Consider the following 25,933-nt stretch of genomic DNA (forward strand, 5'->3'; position numbering starts at 1 on the left):
ATGTGCCTTTGATCCTCTGAAAGTGAATGGGGCACCCAAAGGGAATAAACCTTTCTAACATGGAGATGGTCATGTAGTTGAATGAATAGCTGGTGCAGGGATGTGGAGGGTCTCTTCTACCTGCCGATATGTCAACCGCCTCTCTTGCTGCAACATTTTCCTCGCAGCTTCAATGTTTTCCTCAGTCACTGATTCAGACGGTCGCTCAGAACGAGGATCGTCTTCAACCGCAAAATTTCCCCTCTGGAACTCTTTGTACCAGCGGAAAATTGTTGTCCGATGTGGACAGTCTTTCCCCAGCACAGGAGTTATTTCCTCCAGGCACTGGCCAACAGTCAATCCACGAGCAAAATTGTAGCGGATAATTGCGCGATATTCACCTTTCGACCACAGTGAGATCGTAACTTGCTTTCCATCCCAGTGCTTGGTAACACCTGGTGTGAAGGTCGCGCCTTGCTGTCTTCTAGACCGGTTTCCACCCCTCTTTTCATCCCTCACTATAACAGCGGTGTCCAGCCAATCGTTTTTGCGTATTGCAAAACTTTCCTAGTGCCCTTTGTTTCTAACCTCTAAATGGCAAGGGAGTTTCATCACGAGTTAAGATATAGATATTTACTATCCAAGATTAAAGTACAACAACAATGACAACGTAAATGCATCTACCAAACAGATATACAGTACGCCTTCATGTAAATATCCCAGATGACGTAAACCCAAACAGCTACAAGCTACAGCTTATCCACCTTAACTCCGTATTATATTAGAAATGTTTTTAAGCCACCTCTTAAATTTAATATTAAAAATTGTCATTTATTACGTACAGTTCACAAAATATTTGAGGTTGTTGGCCCAAGACTTTATTGTGTCCGGTCGAAATTCATAAACTGCAGTGAACATAAATGAATATGATGTGGAGGTCTGCCCTCTTTCGTTCATTATTTTCTGCCTCCATTTCAAACTCTGGTATCGCCGCAGTGACTGAGAGTGACTGGAAAAACTTCGCTAAACCTTCACGGACTGTGACCTAACCACAACGTCCCGGGGGACGAAATGCCCATCGTAAGCACCTCTGCTGTATATCTTCTAAACTTTCCTTGTACTTCACCACTTGTGAACAAGTTGTTGTACATAACGTTGTGATGGTACTGTAGAACCGGGAAACTGTATTCGGAATTTTCGAAGGCACCTTTTAACTGGTAGTCCGTCAGATCGGCACTGCTAACTACCAAACCATGCGTTCTTTCTGTCTTTCTTAATCTGTTTACCCTCCAGGTTTGGCTTTTCACTCGTACTCAGCGAGGGATATCACATCTACCGCCTCAACGGCAGTGGCCTGGAGCTTCAGACTCTGGGTCGGGGTATACAACTGGGGAGGATGACCAGTACCTCGCCCAGGCGGCCTCACCTGCTATGCTGAACAGGGGCCTTGTGGGGGATGGGTAGATTGGAAGGGATAGACAGGGAAGAGGGAAGCGGCCGTGGCACTAAGTTAGGTACCATCCCGAGATTTGCCTGGAGGAGAAGTGGGAAACCACGGACAACCACTTCCAGGATGGCTGAGGTGAGAATCGAACCCACCTCTATTCAGCTGATCTGCCGAGGCTGAGTGGACCCCGTTCCAGCCCTCGTACCACTTTTCAAATTTCATGGCAGAGCCGGGAATCGACCCCTGACCTCCGGGGGTGGCAGCAAATCACACCAACCACTACACCACAGAGGCGGACAAACCATGCGTTACTCATTGTATATACTTCCTCACTTCATACTTCTGACTTAATTACATGGATAACAGAGTGCTGCTATTTAACTCCCGTTCACTTCTACAACCGGGCGAGTTGGCCGTGCGGTTAGAGTCGCGCAGCTGTGAGCTTGCACCCAGGAGATAGTGGGTTCGAATTCCCCTGTCGGCAGCCCTAAAGATAGTCTTCCGTGGTTTCCCATTTTTACACCAGGCAAATGCTCGGGCCCTACCTTAATTAAGGCCACGGCCGCTTCCTTTCCACTCCTAGGCCTTCCCTGTCCCATCATCGCCGTAAGACCTATCGGTGTCGGTGCGACGTAAAGCACATAGCAAAAAAAAAAAAACTTCTACATATTTGTAGGAAGGCACTGCAGGGCTGCTGTTATAGGAGCAATGCCCTTTTCTTTTTATTGGTAGATCTGCTAAAATGAAATGCAATCTTTCGGGTTGGATGGAACTGAACCCGTGATCATGGAACGGACATCACCACTGATCACCCGAAGAAGCTAATATTAACCAGTGAACGATGGGTACGACCGCTGTAAAAATCAACATTTTTATTTAATAATAATAATAATAATAATAATAATAATAATAATAATAATAATAATGATGATGGATGTCATCTGTATAGCCTAGCCCTAGTGGTAACCTAATGAGGATAAAATTAATGGCGAAGATGTTGTCGTGACCTACCTGTCCTGTGAGTCGTTCTAGTGGGTTGGTCACCAGGCCGTTGGAGTTGGCGTGTTACCTGTCCTGCCGAGCGGTATGTAGGGAGGTAAATGTAGGTGCGAAATCTGTCCCGCAACTCCCGAAATGAAAGATAACTTAGCTTCACTGTCCTTTATTACCCAGGACGACTTTGTCTAATATATACAATATATTTACAAGTTTAAATATGTCGATCTGAGGAGAGAGAGCTTGTTTCACGCGCCTACCCTATGGCTACGCGATATATCCGAATTCTGCCCCGCGGCGCGTATGTGCAATTTTACCGTCACGACTGACTAATTGCTCGAATGAGCCTGGTCTTGAGAGCACGAATTACTAGTCGAGAGAGAGCCCCGCGCCATCTTGGCTTAGGGTTATATCTACTCTCTTTGAAGCAAAGATCGATCCCTTCCTACTACCTTAGGGGTGGATCCATGTGCGTTACCTAGTTGATCACCTTGTAGGTGGCGCCCTCAATTACGATTCTCAACTAATTTGTCACAGTAGGTGTTGCCCTCTGAGCACTACTGTCTCTGTCCTACTTTGCACTCTTATTTCCTTGTCTGTCTTAGCGTGCAACTGTACTGGCTGTGTCCCTTTTGTCGGCGAGCCGCTTGCTCTCGTACCGACTCTGCTTGTCAATAACAAACAAGGAAACTTCTGCTGTTGTCAACATGTTTTCGTAGGCGCATTTCGCAAGCTCTCCGCCTGACTAAGGCTCTCTACTACGTGTAAATTACTGAAATGTTACTTCTTCTTTCCAATTGTTAAATCTGACTATAATTACCATACAAATACCCTGATACTACAAGGTGTCCCGTATTACTGGTTATTACTCTAATACTAGTTTATTTCCCTTGACACCTTGAGATCGAATCTCGGCTGCGAATCCCGGCTGCCGTTCATCTGACAGTCCGCCGGTTCGAGCCCCTGGGGAGGTCGGTACACGACAATGTCATAAATTTCCAGTCCCCAAGCCAGGGAAATTAACAGTATGAGGTGGTTGATTCTGAAAATTGAACCGGGGCCATCAGACCAAAGGCAAGCATTCTATCCATTTAGCCACAAGGCCGAACTTCAATTTGCTTAACTTTAGGCTACCATCGCCGGCCCTGTGGTGTAGAGGTAGCGTGCCTGCCTCTTACCCGGACGCCCCGGGTTCGATTCCCGGCCAGGCAAGGAATATTTACCTGCCCCAGAGGGCTGGTTCGAGGTCCACTCTGCCTACGTGATTAGAATTGAGGAGATATCTGACGGTGAGATAGCGGCCCCGGTCTAGAAAGCCAAGAATAACGGCCAAGAGGATTCGTTATGCTGACCACACGACACCTCGGAAACTGCAGGCCTTCGGGCTGAGCAGTGGCCACTTAGTAGGCCAAGGCCCTTCAAGGGCTGTAGTGCCACAAGGATTTGGTTTGGTTTAGGCTACCATCTCCACTGGTCAGGGGTTGAGCATTGGCAGTAGCAGAGACCAGGACAGTAGCTTTTGAAGCAGCCTTGACAACACAGCAGGCTTCTGTGTTGGCTATTGGCTGCAGTTCAAAACGCCGAAGGCTTGACGTTCACTAAACAACCATCGAAAAGGGGTAACCTAAGTCTAGTGGTAGCCCACGTCTTGATTCCAGCATACGCCACTGTCTCTCATATAAACTAAGACCGACCGCACGGTGTTTGCCCTGCGCTACGACAGCTACCTCAGCCGAACACACGTCGCTCTCGGCCGCGCTGCTTTAAACGTGTTAAACAGTCTTATATGAAATCTTACCTTATATAAAGATGCTGGAAGTGTCGTCCTTCCTGGGTTATACAGGCATTGTACCTGGTAACCACATTCTGTCTGACGCGAGTGATTTCTGCCACTGTAATGTTTTTGATTTCATTCGTAATATTTCCTTTCAGTTCCTCGAATGTGTGAGGATTTGTTCGATACAATTTTTCTTTCAGTTTACCCCACAAGTAAAAATAATACTCTGTTAGATCTGGAGAACGAAGGGGCAATGTACCAGCACTGATGACTCTGTCTGCTAACACTTCCGAGATTGTAAGAAGGAATCTCCTCCTGTATGAGTGGGGACTGGATCTTGTTGAAACCACCCACGCGATTTTTCTTCTGCTTGAGGACTATGCGAGCTCCTCCCGTACTGCAGTTTATGTATTGGAGAGTAAAAACGCCGCTTCGATGGTCTTAGTTTATATATAAGAGATACAGTACTTAACCATCGCGATAATAACTTCACAACACAACATAATAGTCCAGTAGTTACTAACGAACTGCTGCATCAGCTGTCAAGACTTCTTATCATGCCAAGATTGAAACAAGCCACACGGCGCTCACTTGAGGATTCCCGCGGTCTGTGAGCCGAAGAGCGAAATATACTTCCTGAACTTATGGTAACCGCAGACATTTATTATGTGAATTTAAGGCGGTAAATAGGTATCTTTAGGTATCTCACGCACCTTCGTATGTCTTCTGGTTTCGGAATTACTTTTCTCGAAAAAGAAATATATGCCTCAAAACCGCTACTTTTATTTAACAACTACCCTGTCTTCGTGTTTTGAATTAAGGCCACTCGGTGTCATATTTTCTCTCATGTTCCACGTTTTCAGTCAAGTGGTACCACAATCATCCGGATCGGATCTTTAGTTCGGAAGGTATGAGACAGAATGTGAACACGTGATTCGTTACACGAAATTTCTAATGTTTAGCCTGATTCGATAGACGTTGTCATGCGAGAATGATGGCTTACCTCCATTCCCGGTCACACACAGAAATACGACGAGTGCTACTCCAAGAGCCCAGCCCGGTCTGCCAAGAGAGTTGTACATTGAGGCTCCTACGGGCTCGTAGACATAGTCATTTTGCTGGAAGACGTCCACGATGCAGAGGGTCAGGAGCAAAAGACCAGCTGTACACAGCCAGAGCAACAGGATCAGCAGCTGAAACAGTTCAATATAGAGGAGTTCAAGAGACCAGCGGAAACAGTTCAGTGTGGTAGATTAATTAGATATATCAGCTGAAACAGTTCGCTATAGAGTGGTTCAAGAGTCAGCTAAAACAGTTCAGTATAGAGTAGTTCAAGAATCAGGTGAAACAGTTCAGTAGAGTAGTTAAAGAGACCAGCTGAAACAATTCAGTATGGAATAGTTCAAGAGATCAGCTGAAATTGTTCAGTATTGTGTAGTTCAAGAGTCAGCTGAAACAGTTCAATATAGAGTGGTTCAAGAGACCAGCTGAAACAGTTCAGTACGGAGTAGTTCAGATAGTCAGCTGAAACAGTTCAATATAGAATAATTCAGGAGTCAGCTCAAGCAAGTCAGTATGGAGTAGTTCAAGAGATCATCTGAAACTGTTCAGTATGGAATAGTTCAAGAGTCATCTGAAACAGTTTAGTATAGAGGAGTTTGAGAGATTAGCAGAACACAGCCAGAACAACAGGAGCGGTGATTGGTGATAATTGTTTTAAGAGGAACTACAATTTGGCACTGACTTAGCAAATGTCATGGGATAGTTACTTAATAGCGTGTGGGACCTCCTCTGGCCCTGCGAACTGCAGTGAGACGTCGTGAAAGTGAGTCGAGAAGTCCCTGGTAGTCCTCTGGACGCAGCTGACACCAAATCGTTTGCAGAGCGGCCGCCAATGGTGGTCTGTTCGTGGGTGCAGGATCCATGGCACGGAGCCTGCATTCTAGGACATCCCAGATATGCTCGATGGGGTTCATATCGGGGCTCTTGGGTGACCATGGCAGTCGTTGGACCTCCGTTGCATGTTCCTGGAACCATTCCCGGGCGAAGTGGGAGCGATGTGGCGGCGCGTTATCATCTTAAACACCGCAGAACTGTCTGGGCGCTGGAAGGCAGATGGTCTCCGAGCAGCTCAACATACCGCGTACCATTCGAAGTCTCTTCCAGAACAACTAGGAGACCCATTCCATACCAGGAAAATGCACCCCAGACCATAACAGAGACACCAGCGCCCTGGACCACACCTTCGAGGCAGGCGGGATCCATCGCTTCATGTGGTCTGCGCCATACACGGTGCCTCCCATTGGCATGGTGCAGTTGAAATCGTGATTCGTACGACCATATGACGTCACGCCATTGTTCCAGTGTCCATCCCTGTTGACTGGCGACAAATACGCGTCGTTGTGCCCGATGACGTTGGGTTAACAGTGGCACCCGTGTGCGGCGCCGGCTCTCATACCGCATAGAACCCATGTTCCTACGGATTGTCCACTGGGAGACATATCTAGCACGGCCTGTGTTAAATTGAGCCGTGATTTGTTGCATGGTTGCCCGGCTGTCACTATTGACAATCCCTCTCAGATGTCGCCGGTCACGGTCATCGAGGGTGGCTGGACGGCGGGTCGTACGTCTGTTGTGAACGGTGACACCCGCATTCAACCATTCACGATACACCCTGGACAAGGTTGATCGTGTGAAGCCCAATTTCCGCACCACTTCCGAAATCGCACTTCCCATCCGTTGGGCACCGACCACCATACCCCGTTCGAACGGTGTCAGCTCACGACGACGTTCCATGTTACACCTGTCACATGCACAGCCACTGCTCACAAGGTCTCCACACACACCTGCGCATCAGCGCTTTGCTATCCCATGACATTTGCTCAGTCAGTGTACAATTTGGTAACATTAATCAGAGGGAAAAGAACGGAAACGGTCCCATTTTCGAAAAATGAAGGTCTCAGCTAAAGAAATATAAGTATCACAAAGAAAGCGTGGAAATGACTCTCTAGGGCTGATAACTTAGTGTCGTCGTGTAGGAAAAGAACGATAGTCGACCAAGAATGTTCGGATGGGAAAGATGAAAGTTAGCAGTCTGACACAAGTAAATGGAAGCAGTGTCACTTGGTTGCCATCCCGTGCTCCAAAGTTAAGAGCTCCTGAGGTCCCTTTTAGTCGCCTCTTACGACAGGGAGGGGATACTTCGGTGTTATTCTTCTGCCCCCACCCACAGAGAGCAGAATAAGGGGGACACCATACTTCAATAAAGAGGTCGTTTTAAGCCCATGTGTACTGTTCGAGATCAGCTGCATACAACCAGAGCAACAAGGACATCAGCAAAAAAAAAATCAGTTTAGAGGAGTCGAAGAAAACAGTTCAGTTTTGGACATATAAGGAGGCAGATAGGCTAACATCTTCATCACTAAATCGTCACCAAAAGGTAGGGCGCTAGGAGGCCTGTGCAGTGCACAGGTGCCTATTGATATTGCTTGAGATTTAAAAATGTAAGTATTAAACGTAGCATTCATATAATTCGTTCAAATAATTAAATATAAATGTTACCTTTAAACGAAGCCTGCCAGAGAAACTAAGACCACCGTTTCAAAAGAAAATTAACGAACATTAAATTCTGCTGTCACAGGTTAACACTGAAGCCTGTAGAAAAATTGTTCATCTGACCAGAGAGTGATAATACGTTACAGCACACAAGAATGGTGGTAACATAGTCTGATACGGTTCCTTGGTGTAGTTATTGCGATGTCTATGATGACAGGCTTCGACAATTTAAACTCTTTACAGCAGTTCTTAAAAACCATGGAACTGTCGCTCTAACATCAGTAATCAAACTGAATACTGTGATGGTTTTTAAAAGATAAAGGGATTTTTCTGGTCTCCAAATGATAATTCACGAGTATGCAGTTTACATTTTTCCCAAGTAGATTGCAACATTAAAGATCATCCTTCCCAATGCAGTGTCAACCGTTTCCCTCAATTTCCCAGAACACAAGTAAAGACAAAATGAAGAAAGAGTACAGCTCCAGAAACAAGTCCACCAGTCTAGTGATATCCAGATCACATGTACATCCTGTTTGGAACAAGTATCTCCTTGTGCTAGCGACAGTCCTTTACTACGTTTATCTAAGCATCAAGATCGGCAAGCCTTACGATATACCCCAACAACATTTTTTCTTATTCTTGGGGAAACTCATTACATTTAAGAAGCACGCAATACACCACGCTGAAAAGAAGAATGACGTGGGGAAGTAACATCGACGTTCTTCGAAACATTTAAATGTCCTGACTGTGATCGCGTTTAGTTAACTAATCTGATATTTTCCAGGTTCTTCCGACCTTTTCTCGACAATTATATTCAGAAAATACCAGAAAATGCTGTGAAGGAACTAAGGGGAAAGCCATTCAGCCGCAAAATACTGAAAATATGTGAACGCCATTGCTGGAGGGTAAATACACTACCACAACTTTATTTTCGAGTGATGAGGATTTTGGAAGTCTGGTGAAAAATGTTGAAATGCGATTTTTCACTTATTCCTGAATGTGTGTAATGGAGTGCAGTCGAAGGAAGTTAGGTGATGCAGGTAATATTAGATTAGGAAATGAAGTTTTAAAGGAAGTAGATGAATATTGTTACTTGGGTTGTAAAATTGCTAACGATGCCAGAAATAAGGGGGTCATACAATGCTCAACTCGAACATTGATATAGGGATTAGGGAGATGTTTTTCAAGACTTTCGTCTGGAGCGTGGCATTGGAGGAGACTAAGGCCAAAGAAGTAATAAAATTTACATATGATAACAATGACATTTACAGTAAGATACAAAAGTTGAAAACTAGAAAAGCGGCCGGAATTGATGAGATTTCTGGGGATATACTAAAGACAATGGGTTGGGATTTAGTACCATGTCTGAACTACTTATTTGATTATTGTTTGGTCGGAGGAGCTATACCAGATGAATGGAGAGTTGCTATAGTAGCCCCTGTGTATAAAGGAAAGGGTGATAGACATAAAGCTGAAAATTACAGGCCAGTAAGTTTGACATGCATTGTATGTAAGCTTTGGGAAGGCATTCTTTCTGATTATATTAGACATGTTTGTGAAATTAATAACTGGTTCGATAGAAGGTAGTTTGGGTTTAGGAAAGGTTATTCCACTGAAGCTCAACTTGTAGGATTCCAGCAAGATATAGCAGATTAGCAGATATCTTGGATTCTGGAGGTCAAATGGACTGTATCGCGATTGACCTGTCTAAAGCATTTGATAGGGTGGATCATGGGAGACTACTGGCAAAAATGAGTGCAATTGGACTAGACAAAACAGTGACCAAATGGGTTGCTATATTTCTAGAAAATAGATCTCAGAGAATTAGAGTAGGTTATCTGACTCTGTAATAATTAAGAGGGGAATTCCTCAAGGCAGTATTATCGGACCTTTATGTTTTCTTATATATATAAATGATATATGTAAAGAAGTGAAATCGGAGGTAAGGCTTTTTGCGGATGATGTTATTCTCTATAGAGTGATAAAAAAGTTACAAGATTGTGAGCAACTGCAACGTGACCTCGAATATGTTGTGAGATGGACAGCAGGCAATGGTATGTTGATAAACGGGGTTAAAAGTCAGGTTGTGAGTTTCACAAATAGGAAAAGTCCTCTCAGTTTTAATTACTGCGTTGATGGGGTGAAAGTTCCTTTTGGGGATCATTGTAGGTATCTGGGTGTTAATGTACGGAAAGATCTTCATTGGGGTAATCACATAAATGGGATTGTAAATAAAGGGTACAGATCTCTGCACATGGTTATGAGGGTGTTCAGGGGTTGTAGTAAGGATGTAAAGGAGGGGGCATATAAGTCTCTGGTAAGACCCCAACTAGAGTATGGTTCCAGTGTATGGGACCCTCACCAGGATTACCTGATTCAAGAACTGGAAACAATACAAAGAAAAGCAGTTCGATTTGTTCTGGGTGATTTTCGACAAAAGAGTAGCGTTACAAAAATGTTGCAAAGTTTGGGTTGGGAAGAATTGAGAGAAAGAAGAAGAGCTGCTCGACTAAGTGGTATGTTTCGAGCTGTCAGCGGAGAGATGGCGTGGAATGACATTAGTAGACGAATACGTTTGACTGGCGTTTATAAAAGTAGGAAAGATCACAGTATGAAGATAAAGTTGGAATTCAAGAGGACAAACTGGGGCAAATATTCATTTATAGGAAGGGGAGTTAGGGATTGGAATAACTTACCAAGGGAGACGTTCAATGAATTTCCAATTTCTTTGAAATCATTTAGGAAAAGGCTAGGAAAGCAACAGATAGGGAATCTGCCACCTGAGCGACTGCCCTATATTCAGATCAGTATTCATTCATTCATTCATTGAACTCTATTCATTCATTCATTCATTTGTATGGACGTAGAAAGTGGATGATAACGAGCTCAGGAAGAAAGAAATAAAATAAAATATTTTGAAAAGTGGTGTTACATAAGAATGCTGAAGGTGAGATAGATAGATCGAATTACGTATGAAGAGATGCTGAATCGAATTGGTGAGAGGAGATCAATTAAGCTAAATTTGACGAGAAGAAGAGATAGAATGATAGTCACATTTTAAGACACCCATGACTTGTTCAGTTGGATTTTGAAGGAAGAGGAGGCGGTAAGAACGGTTAGGGTAGACCAAGGTATGAGTATGTCAAGAAGATTAGATCAGATGAAAAGTGCAGCAGTTATGTAGAAATGAAAATGTTAGCACATAATAGGGAGGCATGGAGAGCTGCATCAAACCGGTATACGGACTGAGGACACAAACAACAACAACAACAACAACAAAAACAAGTGTGTTTATCTGGTGAAAATATTTTTATGTGCCCATTTTACGCGTACTCTTACAAATGGAAAATTCAAAGAGGCCAGAACATGACTGCGATTCTTGCGGGCAGTACCTGAACTACAATGTTCCCTTCCTGACTCTCAGTGTGTCGATGCCTTTTACACCAGTGTCCAAAAGGTAAGCATAGGTTACGAGAAAGCTGGGCACCAGAAAGTAGACCGCAAATCGCACGACATATGCACCTACCAATCTTACGAGTTCGCTCTGTATAGGAAAGGAGTGTTCACTGTTTTGACTAGCGGCGTAACGGCAAGGTAAACACAGCCAGTGCTTGCGACCCATATTCCCTCAGTCGTGTTTGCCCAGTTATAATGTGCGGAGTGTAGCCTCGTGGTGAACGTGGCAATATAATGGCACAACGACGCCATGTGGACCCCGTTTTGCAGGGTAGAACACTCGGCCGCCTGGAAGCAGGCCAGATACAGACCGAAGTCGCCGTATCCTTGAATATGCCACAAAGTGCCATTTCTAGGCTTTGGAGACGATTTCGAGACACAGGAGATGTTAGTCGTAGGCCAGTACCAGGTCGACCAAGGGTAACCACTCCACAGAAAGACCGTTATCTGGCCTTAACCGCCCGACGAAATCGGAGTACATCTGTAGACAATTATCGGCGGAGCTTGCAGCCGTCTCAGGGGTTGCCGTTTCCCGGAAAACTGTGTACCGGAGGCTCAGAACAGCAGGGCTGTTTTCCCGACGTTCAGCGGTCTGCGTCCCTCTCACTCCCGCACAGAGATGGGTCCGTTTACTGTGGAGCCGTCAACATCGAAGCTGGACCATGAATGAATGGAGGCATGTGCTCTTCACAGATGAATCGCGTTTCAGTTTGCAGGACGATTCCCGTCGCACATTAATCTGGAGAGAACCGGGTAGCCGATACAACCTCAGGAACATCGTCGTAACCCTCGGAGATACAGGGATGAGGTACTGAGATCACATGTTCGACTCTTCCGAGGTGCGGTTGGTCGAGACTTCCTCTTAATGGACGATAATGCCCGATCTCACCGCGCTGCTCTGGTGGATGAATTTCTGGCTGGGGAAGACATTCATCGCATGGACTAGCCAGCGAGGTCTGCGGATCTGAATCCTATAGAACATTCCAGGGATGCATTGGGGGGGGGGGTGAATTGCATCACGTCAGCCTCCACCAAGGACCCTCCAAGACCTTCGCATTGCCTTTTCGGAGGAATGGGATCGACTGCCACAAGAGCTCTTGGACCATCTGATAGAGACCATGCTACGTCGCTGCGAAGCATGTGTGGTCGTTGGGGGTAACCATACACCCTATGAACGGCCCATTTTTTGTGGAAGACATTGCCAAGTTTTGTTAGTTGTTGTCAAAGGTGTACCTTAGCTATCAGAACCTTTCTGACACTGTTTCTTGGACAAGTTATGTCACATACGGTGTGTGATTCAGCTTCCGTTTGTTCAGCAATCCGTCTGACGTTCCTGTCAGGCGGTATGGCCTGGTTTAGTGATTATGCTTAACGTTTGGACACTAGTGTAGTTATTCAGTAGGCTATGGCTGTGTTGAAATGAAATGGCGTGTGGCCTCCGGAGAGGACTGGAGCAGGTCTTTTAATTTGACGGCCGTAGGCGCCCTGCGCGTCGTGATGAAAATGAAATGATGATGACGGTACATACACCCAGTTCCCATGCCAGGAGAATTAACCAATTATGGTACCCTGCCGGGATTCGTACCTGGGACCCCTGTGACGAAAGTCCAGCACACTAACCATTTAGCCATGGAGCCGGACTATGACTGTGTTGACGTGAAGGGAGAGTTCTCTGGAGAGGCCCCTGTGGTCATTATACTTGCTTAACGAAAACGCTGTAGTAGCAGCAAACATTTGCTGAAGAGTTAACACGGATATGTTCTTGGGCTGGGGGTTTATCTGGAATTAGCTTCATCAGTTTGGCGTAGACAATTTTGCGTGGACAGAAAACCAGCACCATGGTAATCAGGCAACCGATGTTCGTCAGCTGTCTATACGAAGTCGTCCTCGTCTTCTTCCTCACATTATTATCCTGTGCCAGAACTCTGCCTTCTACAGTATGTATTATCCCCTAAACTTTCAGTGACACTTCGGCTCCCTAGTGCTGAATCGGTAGACCTCGGTTATCTTCGAGATTCGTATTGGCAACCTTTGACACAAAAACTAGGAATAGATTATGCATCGCCGTGAGACATCTGGCGGTATAATTGCAACACTTTACTGCACCTGTCCAAGTCTTTATTGCATAAATAAATTATCGTGGCTCTCAAATTCAGTATCAGAATGGAGTTCCTTTGATGAGACCTTCGAACATAAGCCCGGCGTCGAAGTCCCATCACACCTGCTAGAGTAACGTCCGCGGCTGAGCCGGAGAGCATGATGGGTCAATGCTGCGTTCGGAAAAGGGCAATAAACTAATCTTCTCTATAGTAGGGGAACTTTAATTTTGCGAGGAATACGACTGCACTAATAAATGAAAAAAGATTCTATCTTTTCCAAACAGAAGTTTAATGAACTAAGAAAACACATGTCAAATATATGCACGGATATGCCATTCCATTTTAACATACAAAATATATACATTCCAATTTATCTTGAGAGATTCAATGTCCCTTCAATGTCCTTTAGTCCGTTCCTAATTTGCATTTTACACACTGTAACTTTGAAATCTCGAGAAGGCGTCCCCTCTCTGATTATTTAACTATTGAAAACACATGTCACACTATGCACTATAGCACTACACACATATATAACTAAATAAAAGCATATCCTGCGACGGTTCATTCTATTTACACTACGAATTAACACATTCGAAATAATAAATTATGATGCCCTAATATCATGTTAACTGAGGTATAATAAAGTCATCATGAGCGCACTTTCAAGATACATGAAGGTCATATTACGGCATTTACTTAACAAACTTATTTAATTACCTATGAATTTACTACATCATACATAGGGCTTGTTTCATCGGGAAATCATTGAACACAAATTAACAAGAAATGATTTAAACAACGTTGTATCCTGTGAACAATACGTTTAACAAAACAACAGCCAATACATCACGTAACATAAAACTTAGCACTCTTTGAAAGATGAAGACAAGGAAAGACACACTTCACATTCACAAGATGAGTCATAGATGGCACAATCCATCTGCAGTTGGCAACAGTGGGCATTAACTCTCACTGCCTCCTGGGAATGAACCCAGGATCTTCTGACACATGGGGTTTATTTTACCTGCAATTCCCTATACGATCTAAATAATTATGAACAGAAAAAGTGGTGGGATTCTTCATCTAATGAACTCTGGAATCTATACGACGGCGGTAATATATAAATTGTTGCATGTAATCGTTATATTGAGAAATGAAAAACGAGCTGCCTGCATTCCGGTGCCCAGACGGTAAAGCAAAACTTTGTTCAGGCCGTGCCTTGCCGGGAAGCCACAAATCGCACGGACCAGATGATGGCCGTCCTCAACTTTCGCTTTCCAGGCCTAGCGGAACATCGCCTTCATAATAAGTTTCGCCTTCCTCCTCAGTATTCCGAACACATGCATACTTAAAGATAAAATCCTGCTCTTCGGGACAAAAAGATACCATACACTCGTGAACTTAGTAACACACGAATATACCCCAATGCCGTATCTTTATCCTTTGGTCCAGCAATCTTAAATTACAGGTGGCAGGTATTTCCTACATCATGTGGAAAGTGCAAAATAAACAATTTGAGAACCTTTTGATGACTCATCTTGGTTTATGAAACGGTGATGGTTAGAGTCATTCTAATAAATACACTGACTGACAGAGCAAATGCAACACCAAGAAGGAGTGGTTCGAAAGGGATGAAAGTTGGGGAAAAACAGAGACGGCACGGACGAATAATTGATGTTTATTTCAAACCGATATGCAGGTTACACAATGCGCACGGCATCGACTCAGTAGGATGTAGGACCACCGCGAGCGGCGATGCACGCAGAAACACGTCGAGGTACAGAGTCAATAAGAGTGCGGATGGTGTCCTGAGGGATGGTTCTCCATTCTCTGTCAACCATTTGCCACAGTTGGTCGTCCGTACGAGGCTGGGGCAGAGTTTGCAAACGGCGTCCAATGAGATCCCACACGTGTTCGATTGGTGAGAGATCCGGAGAGTACGCTGGCCACGGAAGCATCTGTACACCTCGTAGAGCCTGTTGGGAGATGCGAGCAGTGTGTGGGCGGGCATTATCCTGCTGAAACAGAGCATTGGGCAGCCCCTGAAGGTACGGGAGTGCCACCGGCCGCAGCACATGCTGCACGTAGCGGTGGGCATTTAACGTGCCTTGAATACGCACTAGAGGTGACGTGGAATCATACGCAATAGCGCCCCAAACCATGATGCCGCGTTGTCTAGCGGTAGGGCGCTCCACAGTTACTGCCGGATTTGACCTTTCTCCACGCCGACGCCACACTCGTCTGCGGTGACTATCGCTGACAGAACAGAAGCGTGACTCATCGGAGAACACGACGTTCCGCCATTCCCTTATCCAAGTCGCTCTAGCCCGGCACCATGCCAGGCGTGCACGTCTATGCTTTGGAGTCAATGGTAGTCTTCTGAGCGGACGCCGGAAGTGCAGGCCTCCTTCAACCAATCGACGGGAAATTGTTCTGGTCGATATTGGAACAGCCAGGGTGTCTTGCACATGCTGCGCCGATCCTCGCGTGCTGACGTCACTCGGGCTGCGCCTGGACCCCTCGCACGTGCCACATGTCCCTGCGCCAACCATCTTCGCCACAGGCGCTGCACCGTGGACACATCCCTATGGGTATCGGCTGCGATTTGACGAAGCGACCAACCTGCCCTTCTCAGCCCGATCACCATACCCCTCGTAAAGTCGTCTGTCTGCTGGAAATGCCTTCGTTGACGGCGGCCTGGCATTCTTAGCTATACACGTGTCCTGTGGCACACGACAACACGTTCTACAATGACTGTCGGCTGAGAAATCACGGTACGAAGTGGGCCATTCGCCAATGCCGTGTCCCATTTATCGTTCGCTACGTGCGCAGCACAGCGGCGCATTTCACATCATGAGCATACCTCAGTGACGCCAGTCTACCCTGCAATTGGCATAAAGTTCTGACCACTCCTTCTTGGTGTTGCATTTGTTCTGTCAGTCAGTGTATTTAAAAGCCCTTTATATTACGGCACTTCATACGTAGTCAATTCTAAGGCCTTAAGAATACACCATGCACTACATTTCCCGTATTTGAATGGAAATAAAATGGTTACCCAAACCAGTTGCCTATGGAAAACTCGTCAAATAAAATACGATCATCCCTTTGAAACGGCGTAGTAATAATCTATGTTCTGAAATATTTACATGCAAAGTTATTTATATTTACATTCGTGATAACGACTTCTTGCAAAAGAAAGACTTGGAAAATGTACTCATCACTTCGGCATTACGAACAGCTGCTCAGGTAGGTACAATCATCGATTTAAGCAGACATGGTGATGGCTTCAACGGCGTGGAGTCCTGGGTTCGCCCGCTGGTGAGTCACCTGCATGGTGGCTAGATCCTCGTTCGGCGTTGGACAATCTTGAAGTTCGCTGCTGTGTAAGATGAACACCAGGCGAACTGCTCGATTCCTTCAGTACACGACGCTCTCACTGGTTCAACTGACTTGTTATAAATGCGTAAGTTTTTGTTACACATTATAAGTCACTGCGATTGGAGCTACTCATTGACTCGTGTATCCTAATCTAGCAACGGTATTGTCCAGTAGTACGTTACTAATCTTACTCATTTGCTTATCTCTTTAATTCGCAGCAAGTTTAGGCTCTGAAACTACACTCGTTCGTATGATCAACGTCACTGGACACACAATGTCGACTCTCTCAACACTTTACGTGATTATAACTTGACCTAATTCACAGCACTAGCTAGAGGTAAGAGAAGCCGTTGACTGCATTTGAGAATACCTAGCAGACACTGCCCATTTTAATAATATTGACAATAAGTCGTCCATTCCTTCTCCAGGTCTACGCCCTGACTGATACTGACACACAGTTACTAACTTCCTATATCTATTCCTCGCTCTATTGGTCTGTGCACTTGGTTATATGATGTGCGTAATTTACAATAATCAAGCCGCACTCGCTTCAATCATTTACCTGGTTTAGCACGCAACCTCACACATCACACGGATAACTATATTCACAATTTCGTGCCGTTTTTATAAATTCTATAGCGGCAAACGTTATGAGCACCGTACATTCGAATCACTTCACTAGACAGTGATCAATCTCACAGTAAATCACAGATAATTATTAGATCACCATTCTACACTGTGTACAATCTGAATCGCATCTTGAAAAAGAATACCGTCGACTGCACAAGCATACATCAACACGGTCAGCTGTAGCAAAAGCAAGTAGCAAGTAGTCTAATCTGCCTTAAGGCTCATTCTTTTATAGACAAACCGCCCTGGCGCTGGGAGAAAGGGAAGACCACGCCCCTTTATCAAACTTTGGTCCGCTAATATGGAATCCTCGACACTGGTCGAGGTATTAAATTAAACCTTGAATGTCCCTCTTCTTACTGATCGATTTTCATTACGATCGCATCGTGGGTTTGTATGCAATCTTCAAAGCGTCATCTGATTTTTTCCAGTGGGCGACACTAAGCCGATGGGAATCCTAGGTCTCAATAGCGTTGTCAGACCTCGAAATCTGTTTCCCATTTGGTTGCACCCTTTTTACTGCATATTTATTGTTAACTTAATTGTATAAGAAACTTCTTGGCGTTATGATTTAGCATAACATTTCCTGATTCATAAGAATGTTAACTCGTAAATATCCCATATATACTTCGCAACTTCAGTTATTATTAAAAACAGCTGAAAACTGTGAGTTGGTACCAGTGAATATGCAGGGAAACTCACGGGGTTATACTGTTCTATATGTTGAGACGTCTTCTTAAGTCCCGGTGAGCGACCTAAATCCTTAGTCACGTGAGGCGTACCTAGCCTGAGCTCTCTCGCACGGAAAGAGAGCGTTTTCCAAGTACAAGCGCGTGCACTCACTTCCTCTTAAAACAATAATCACCACCACCACACTCACTTCTTCCTCTAATTACGCGCAATGACACTTCAGTCGCGCGAGCCAACAGAGAGCCACTCGTGTCCTGGAACAGGTAAAATGTGCAAGTTTGGACCCTATTTGTCATAGAATCACGCGGAAAACGACATATTCTATCTTCAGGGTATCATAACATGCTCTTGATGATTTCGTGAATGGTAACATCAAGTACTGTTGTTGTTTACACAGTAAAGCCGAAATATGGGTCAGGATTGAACATGAATGAGGAAAATATTGCGGGAGACATGTGAGCAGCTAACTAACGACGACTCACCATCGAGGCATTCCATTCATATCTGCCGCAGATTGGCAGGGGTATTGCAGAAAGGTGAACGAACTGGAAGAGGAATACTCGAGGAACGATGGTGTCATGGAAATAGCCATGGACGAGATTTTAGTTAATAGTACTGCAGTTTTTTGCTAGTGGCTTTACGTCACACCGACACAGATAGGTCTTATGGCGGCGACTCGATAGGAAAGGCCTAGGAGTTGGAAGGAAGCGGCCGTGGCCTTAATTAAGGTACAGCCCCAGAATATGCCTGGTGTAAAATGGGAAATCACGGATAACCGTCTTCAGGAGAAATATTATATAATGTTATATAATGTGTTTGGCATACAGTTGTTGGCTTAAGATAATACAGGTTTAGAAAATTCATATCGATCGATCATACCATCGATTCAGTTCATATTTCATTTCCATTCATTTGGCATTATTACCCTCCCTACTCCTCAGCCCCGTAAAACCAAGTATCACTAAAAGTTTCGCGGATAATGCAGTGGGTACAAACAGCGTCCCCCTGTGTGTGGGGTTGGTAGAATAACACAAACGATATCTTCTGCCTTCGAAAGAGGTGACTAATAGGGGCCCCAGGGCTATGAACTTTGCAGCGTGGGTTGGCGACCAATGGGCCCTTAGCTGAGTCCTGGTATTGCTTCCATTTACTCGTGCCAGGCTCCTCACTATCAGCTATCCTATCCGACCTCCCTTGGCGAACTCTTGTTCTTTTCCGACCCCGACGCTATTAGGTTTCCGAGGGCTAGGGAGTTTTTGAAATTCACGTCCTTCGTGGCCCTTGTCTTTCTTTGGCCGATACCCTCATTTTTCGAAGTGTTGAATCCCTTCCTTTTTATCTCTCTGATTAGTGTTATATAGAGGATGGTTGCCTCGTTGTAGTCACCACCACCACCACCAACACAAATGGCGTCGTGTTTTAACAGAGTCACCATTGTCTTCGAGTGGCGTTTCGCCTAGCTCACGGCACAGCCCCTTACACACAACAACGTTATCGAGAAATCTTCTCATAATACGTTTCCTGCGAATATTTATGGCAATAAAATTGTGTGCTAAAGCGACCATTTCACCATGGATATTATTTTTTGGGCTGGGAGTCTATCTAGAATAGGGGTTTGCAGATGGCGGCCCGCGAAGGTTTTCTAAAAGAAATATTTTAAGAAATGTGAAGAAAATATGCAAAAAATATTTCATAGCACGTTCAAAAATGTATTAATTTTCATACTCTTCATAGACCAAAATCAGAACTCATTTATTCTTTAATATTATTTCCCGTTTTAAGTATTCATTAAAAAAAAATATACTTGGGCGGAAAATGAGCCCTCACAAATGCCATTCCTAGGTCTTAACCATTATAAAAAATGGCTATGGAATCCATACCAAATTATCAACTCCATGCCAACCTCATTGTGGACATTTTACTCAGCGTAGCATGCAATGAATACCAAGAAATACTTTAATTGCTAATAGTTTAAGAAGGTGATTCATTTCTTCGTTCTTCTCTCATTAAGTAGTATTGGCTGGTACACACTGCTGCACGCTCGAAGATTTTCGGGGTAGTACTCGTTGAAGCACATTGCTCGGATTTTAGACTCTTACATTTCAGTTGAACTATGCACAATACTTCATACTGTTACCTCTGTTCCACAGTGGAACCTCGATGTATCGAATCACCTCGGGAGCTAAATTTTATTTCGAGTTATCGAAATTTCGTGATACAGAGAATGCCGTTTTTGAGCATATATAGCGCATAATTGAATCATATGTATCTACTGCCTTACACTGAGTACAATATATTTTTACGGTAAGTATTTAGAAATATACTAACAAACTCGTACTTTACGGCCCTTAACTATAACCCTTATTAAAGTAACATTTTAGTAGAATACAGGAGTCTACATACAGTAGTGAAACAGGAAATATACCTCCATTAAGACTTCTTTATCTGTTTACCCCCCAGAGTCGGTTTTTCCTTCGGACTCAGTGAGGTGTCACATCTCTACCGACTCCAGGGCAGTGTCCTGAAGCTTCAGACTCTGAGTCGGGGGATACAACTGGGGAAGATGGCCAGTAACTCGCCCAGGCGGCCTCACCTGCTGTGCTGTTGTTTTCCTAGCCTTTTCTTAAATTACTGCAGAGAAATTGGAAATATATTGAACATATCCCTTGATAACTTATTCCAATCCATAACTCCCCTCCCTATAAACGAATATTTGCCCCAATATGTCCTCTTGAACAGCAACACTATCTTCATATTGTGATCTTTCCTACTTTTAAAGACACCACTCAAACTTATACGTCTACTAATGTCCTCCCACGCCATCTCTCCACTGACAGCTCGGAACATACCACTTAGTTGAGCAGCTCGTCTCCTTTCTCCCAAGTCTCCCCAGCCCGAACTTTTCAACATATTTGTAACGCTACTCTTTTGTCGGAAATCACCCAGAACAAATCGAGCTGCTTTCCTTTGGATTTCTTCCAGTTCTTGAATCAGGTAATCTTCGTGAGGGTCCCATACACTGGAACCACACTCCAGTTGGGGTCTTACCAGGGATTACTATGCCCTCTCCTTTACATACTTACTACAACCCCTAAACATCCTCATAACCATGTGCAGAGATCTGTACCCTTTATTTACAATCCCATTTATGTGATTACCCCAAGGAATATCTTTCCTTATATTAACACCTAGAAACTTACAATGATCCCCAAAAGGAACTTTCACCCCATCAACCCAGTAACTAAAACTGAGCGGGCTTTTCCTATTTGTGAAACTCACGACCTGACTTTTAACCCTGTTTATCAACATACCATTGCCTGCTGTCCATCTCACAACATTTTCGAGGTCACGTTGCAGTAGCTCACGATCTTGTAACTTATTTATCACTCTATAGAGAATAGCATCATCCGCAAAAAGCCTTACCTCCGATTCCACTCCTTTACTCATATCATTTATATATATCAGAAAACATAAAGGTCCAATAATACTGCCTTGGGGAATTCCCCGCTTAATTATTACAGGGACAGATAAAGCTTTACCTACTCTGATGATGATGATGATGATGATGATGATGATGATGCTTGTTTTAAGGGGCCTAACATCGAGGTAATCGGCCCCTGATGGTACGAAATGAGACGAAATGCAATGACAAAATAAAAATCCAAAATCCTCCACTGACCAGAATTGAAAGCGTGAGGACGAAAAATGAACGGATGGATATCAAGTTAAAACAATCAGTGGAGCCGACCAGCAATGCCTCAGTCGCAGAAAATGACGGAAAACAATAGTAATACCGACCAAGGGACTGCTTCTATAGCTCAATATTGAATCGAGGATGCTTGCAAGCTAAAGGGGTCCAAAATATAGATCATCGGCTTCTCATAATGGTACTTATCGCTTAGACAGTAGAACCATGGTATCTGACATGGTGCGGTACTAATCAAAAGTATCGTGGACTCGCGGTATTCCACACATTATGGTACTACTCACAGGTAATGAAATTCGCACATGTAATACAGACCTATGGTGTTTCACACATAGCGGCGCCATTTACAGGCAACGCAAACCTATGGTTTTCATCACCTAAATGTACTAACCACAAGGACTCGTACTATCCTGTGGTGTTCCTTATATAGTGGGTACTAATCATAGGCAAGCCAGAACCCTGGTGTCGTTCATATGGTGCTACTAATCACAGGTACCGTAAAAGCCTGACCGCACGGTGCTCCTGATTGCTACTAATCACAAACCTACTTGGTACCGAACATAGTGGTACAACGCGCAAGTAACAGCGACTCATGGTGTTCCCCGCGTGGTGGTACTAATCACAAGTAGTTTCATGGTTCTAATCCGATCATCCCTTGGTCGCCCCTTTTAGTCGCCTCTTACGACAGGCAGGGGATGCCATGGATGTATTCTCCGTCTGCGTCCCCCACCCACAGGGGGTTGTGTGTTTGGTCCGCGAGAGGTATTTTATTTCCCTCAAGTCCGCCGGCAAGCCGGTTAGGACCCCCTATCCGCCACCTGGGACGCGCCACGTGGGAGTATCACCTCTCCCCCTGCCAAGCCAGCGTAGCAGGTTCGTGGCTTTACCTACTCTAATTCTCTGTGTTCTATCCTCTAGAAACAGAGCCACCCATTCAGTCACTCTTTTATCAAGTCCAATTGCACAGTCTCCCATTATCTACCCTATCAAATGCTTTAGGCAGGTCAATCGCGATACAGTCCAATTGACCTCTCGAATCGAGGATATCTGCTATATCTTGATGGAATCCTACAAGTTGAGCTTCAGTGGAATAACCTTTCCTGAACTCAAACTGCCTTATATCAAACCAGTCATTAAATTCGCAAACATGCCTCATATAATCAGAAAGAATGCTTTTCCAATGCTTACGTGCAATGCATGTCAAACTGACTGGCCTGTAATTTTCAGCTCTATGTCTATCACCCTTTCCTTTATACACAGGGGCTACTATATCAACTCTCCATTCATTTGGTATAGTTCCTCCATGCAAACAATAATCAAATAAGTACTTCAGATATGGTACTATATCCCAACTCATAGTCTTTAGTATATCCCCCGAAACCTTATAAATTCCAGCTGCTTTTCTAGTTTTCAACTATTTTATCTTACTGTAAATGTCATTGCAGTGTTAGATATATTTTAATACTTCTTTAGTATTAGTCGACTCCTCTACCTGGACATAATCCTTGTAACCAGCAATCTTTACATACTGCTGACTGAATACTTCTGCCTTTTAAAGATCATCGCATACACACTCCCCTTGTTCAGTAATGATTTCTGGAATATCCGTCTTAGAATCTGTTTCTGTATTAAAGTACCTATACATACACTTGCATTTTTCACTAAAATTTGTATGGCCGCCAATTGTCCTTGCCATCATGTTATCCTTGGCTGATTTCTTTGCTAGATTCAATTTCCTAGTAATATCCTTCAATTTCTCCTTACTTCCACAGGCATTTCTAACTTTATTTCTTTCCAACCTCCACCTCCTTCTTAGTATATTTACTTCTCTATCTCTATCATTCCTCAACAATTGCTTTAAAACCATCTCAGAGCCTGTTTACATTTTTATTTACCGATTTCCATAGATCATAATTACTTATTCAAAATTCCCTCATGCCTGATTTATCAGCCATTTGGTACTGCCTAATAGTCGTAATTTTAATATCTTCCTTCTTTCACATTTATTTTTAATTACCACAAAACAGCTTCGTGATCACTAATTACCATCTATTACTTCGGTTGCTCTCTAGAGTTCATCTGGTTTTACTAGCACCACATCCAGAATATCTTCCCTCTAGTTGGTTTCATCACTTTCTGAATCTGATGCCCTTCCCATATTAACCTATTTGCGATTTGTTGGTCATGATTCCTGTCGTTCGTATTACCTTCCCAATTTACATTTGGTAAATTGAGAACACCCGCTACAATCACGTTCCTTTCCTTATCGTTTCCCACATAACTGATTATCTTATCAAATAATTCTGAATCAGCGTTTGCGCTTCCCTTTCCCGGTCTGTATAATCCGAAGACATCACGTTGTCTATTATGTTTAGAGGTGATCCTTACCCCTACAATTTCATGTTTGTCATCTTCAACTTTTTCGTATCTTACAAATTCTTTTTTCACTAGAATGAATACTTCCCATCCTACCATTCCTATCCCATCTCTACGATACACCCTCCAGTTCCATGAGAAAATTTTCGCATCCATTATATCATTTCTCAGCCATGATTCAACTCCTAATACGATATCTGGTAAGTATATATCTATTAACTAACTTAATTCTATTCCTTTCTTTACAATACTTCCACAGTTCAGCACTAACATTTTTATGTCATCCCTACTTGATTTCCAGTTCCCTGTTCTTTTAACACCGCTACTCCGTTTCCCTGAATGTACCTCCCTATAACCCTTCTAAACAAATTTCCTAACTTATATGTACCACTGCGGTTTAAGTGAAGGCCATTTGAGCGCAGAGCCTACCCACCCATTAGCATCTAGAAATTTCACTCCCAGTTTCCCATATACCCACTCCATAGTCTCATTTAAATCCCCAATTACCTTCCAGTCAGTGTTCCTCCTACACAATATTCCACTGATAATAACCTCCGCCTCCTTAAACTTCACCCGTGCTGCATTTACCAGGTCCAACACATCCCCAACTATGTTGGTACTTATACCTGCTTGTCTTACGTTGTTAATACCAATGTGAAACACTACCACCTTCTCCTTTCCCTCCTCCTCTTCTACTTTCCTCATCATCTGCCTTATCCGAATTCCTGGATAACACTCTACCCTGGTACCCTTTCCTCCGCACACTTTCCCGACATGTTTAACGATGGAATCTCCCATGACCAGAGTCTCAACCCTACCCACTTCATTTGATCCCCTCCCCTCCTGGTCAGTTCTATCTTTCCTGACAGCTGCAGAAGCTACTTCCTCCTCTATTTTCTCCATCCCATGACCCTGTTCCCCTGTCTTTTCCTATCCACTACTCCACATTTCCCTTTCCTACCTCTTCCCTTTCTCCTACTTCCACACATCTCAGCAACAGTTCCCTGTTCCTCATCTTTCCTCGGTTGTTCTACCTGCAGTGACTCGTACCGATTTCTCACGGACACCTGTCCTGAATTTTGATCCTCAATGGAGCCCTTAGCCTGCAATTTCCTTCCCCTTACAACATTAAACCACCTGTCTTCTACAATTCCCCCCTTTCCTTCCCATCCCTCTTTTACACCTATTGTATCCTGTACATTGTTTGAGGGAGGCCTACTTTCCTTCCTGTCCTCTGAGAGAATTCTAATTATCTCGCTCAAGCTCCCCAACTCCTCCCTCATACTCCTTAATGCCTGGCCACACTCACAGTTCCTACACTTGCACTCCTTATCCATTCTTTACTGAATAATGAAAATAAAAAGGAAAAATAGGATAGCTTATTTTGTGCAAAATAAAAATGAAACGAGAGAAATATAAGTTAATTAAGTTTCTCGTTATGGTAAATAAGACTCTCCCTATCCGTGTCTCATCAATGTTAATTGATCCATGGACTTATGAGAAGGAAAAACTACTATGCAAAATGCCGCGCCAAATACTAAGGTTCACTATGCAATCATGCGATTTATTGCGCCTTGAAATAACACAGGTACCTGTAGTACGATCAAATTAATAGTTTATGCCACATGCTTTGTAATGTAAGGAAGTTAAATGAGCACTGTAAACCTTCGTTGAAGACTTTGACACGTATGCTAACTTTCTAGATGGAACGGCCGTACTAAACCTCTAGGAAGCATCATCTATGTTGAATTCGTGGTTGAATGGGTTAGGAGAAGAGGATGGGCGAATATCGGTGGCCTAGTGGTTCGAATCCGACATAATGTATTTCTTTGAACGACAGAGGT

General features: G+C 43.9%; 1 protein-coding gene across 1 annotated transcript in view; it reads right to left on the reverse strand.

Moving 5' to 3' along the window:
* Positions 1–25,933, reverse strand: part of LOC136866628 (nose resistant to fluoxetine protein 6) — a 126,258-nt gene that overhangs the window by 24,311 nt on the left and 76,014 nt on the right. The window contains exon 10 of the mRNA XM_067143745.2: positions 5,203–5,392. Within this exon, the coding sequence (XP_066999846.2) occupies positions 5,203–5,392 (190 nt within the window). The remainder of the gene's footprint in view (positions 1–5,202; positions 5,393–25,933) is intronic.

Source organism: Anabrus simplex, chromosome 3 (genome assembly GCF_040414725.1).
Source record: "Anabrus simplex isolate iqAnaSimp1 chromosome 3, ASM4041472v1, whole genome shotgun sequence".
Taxonomy (NCBI): Eukaryota; Metazoa; Arthropoda; class Insecta; order Orthoptera; family Tettigoniidae; genus Anabrus; species Anabrus simplex.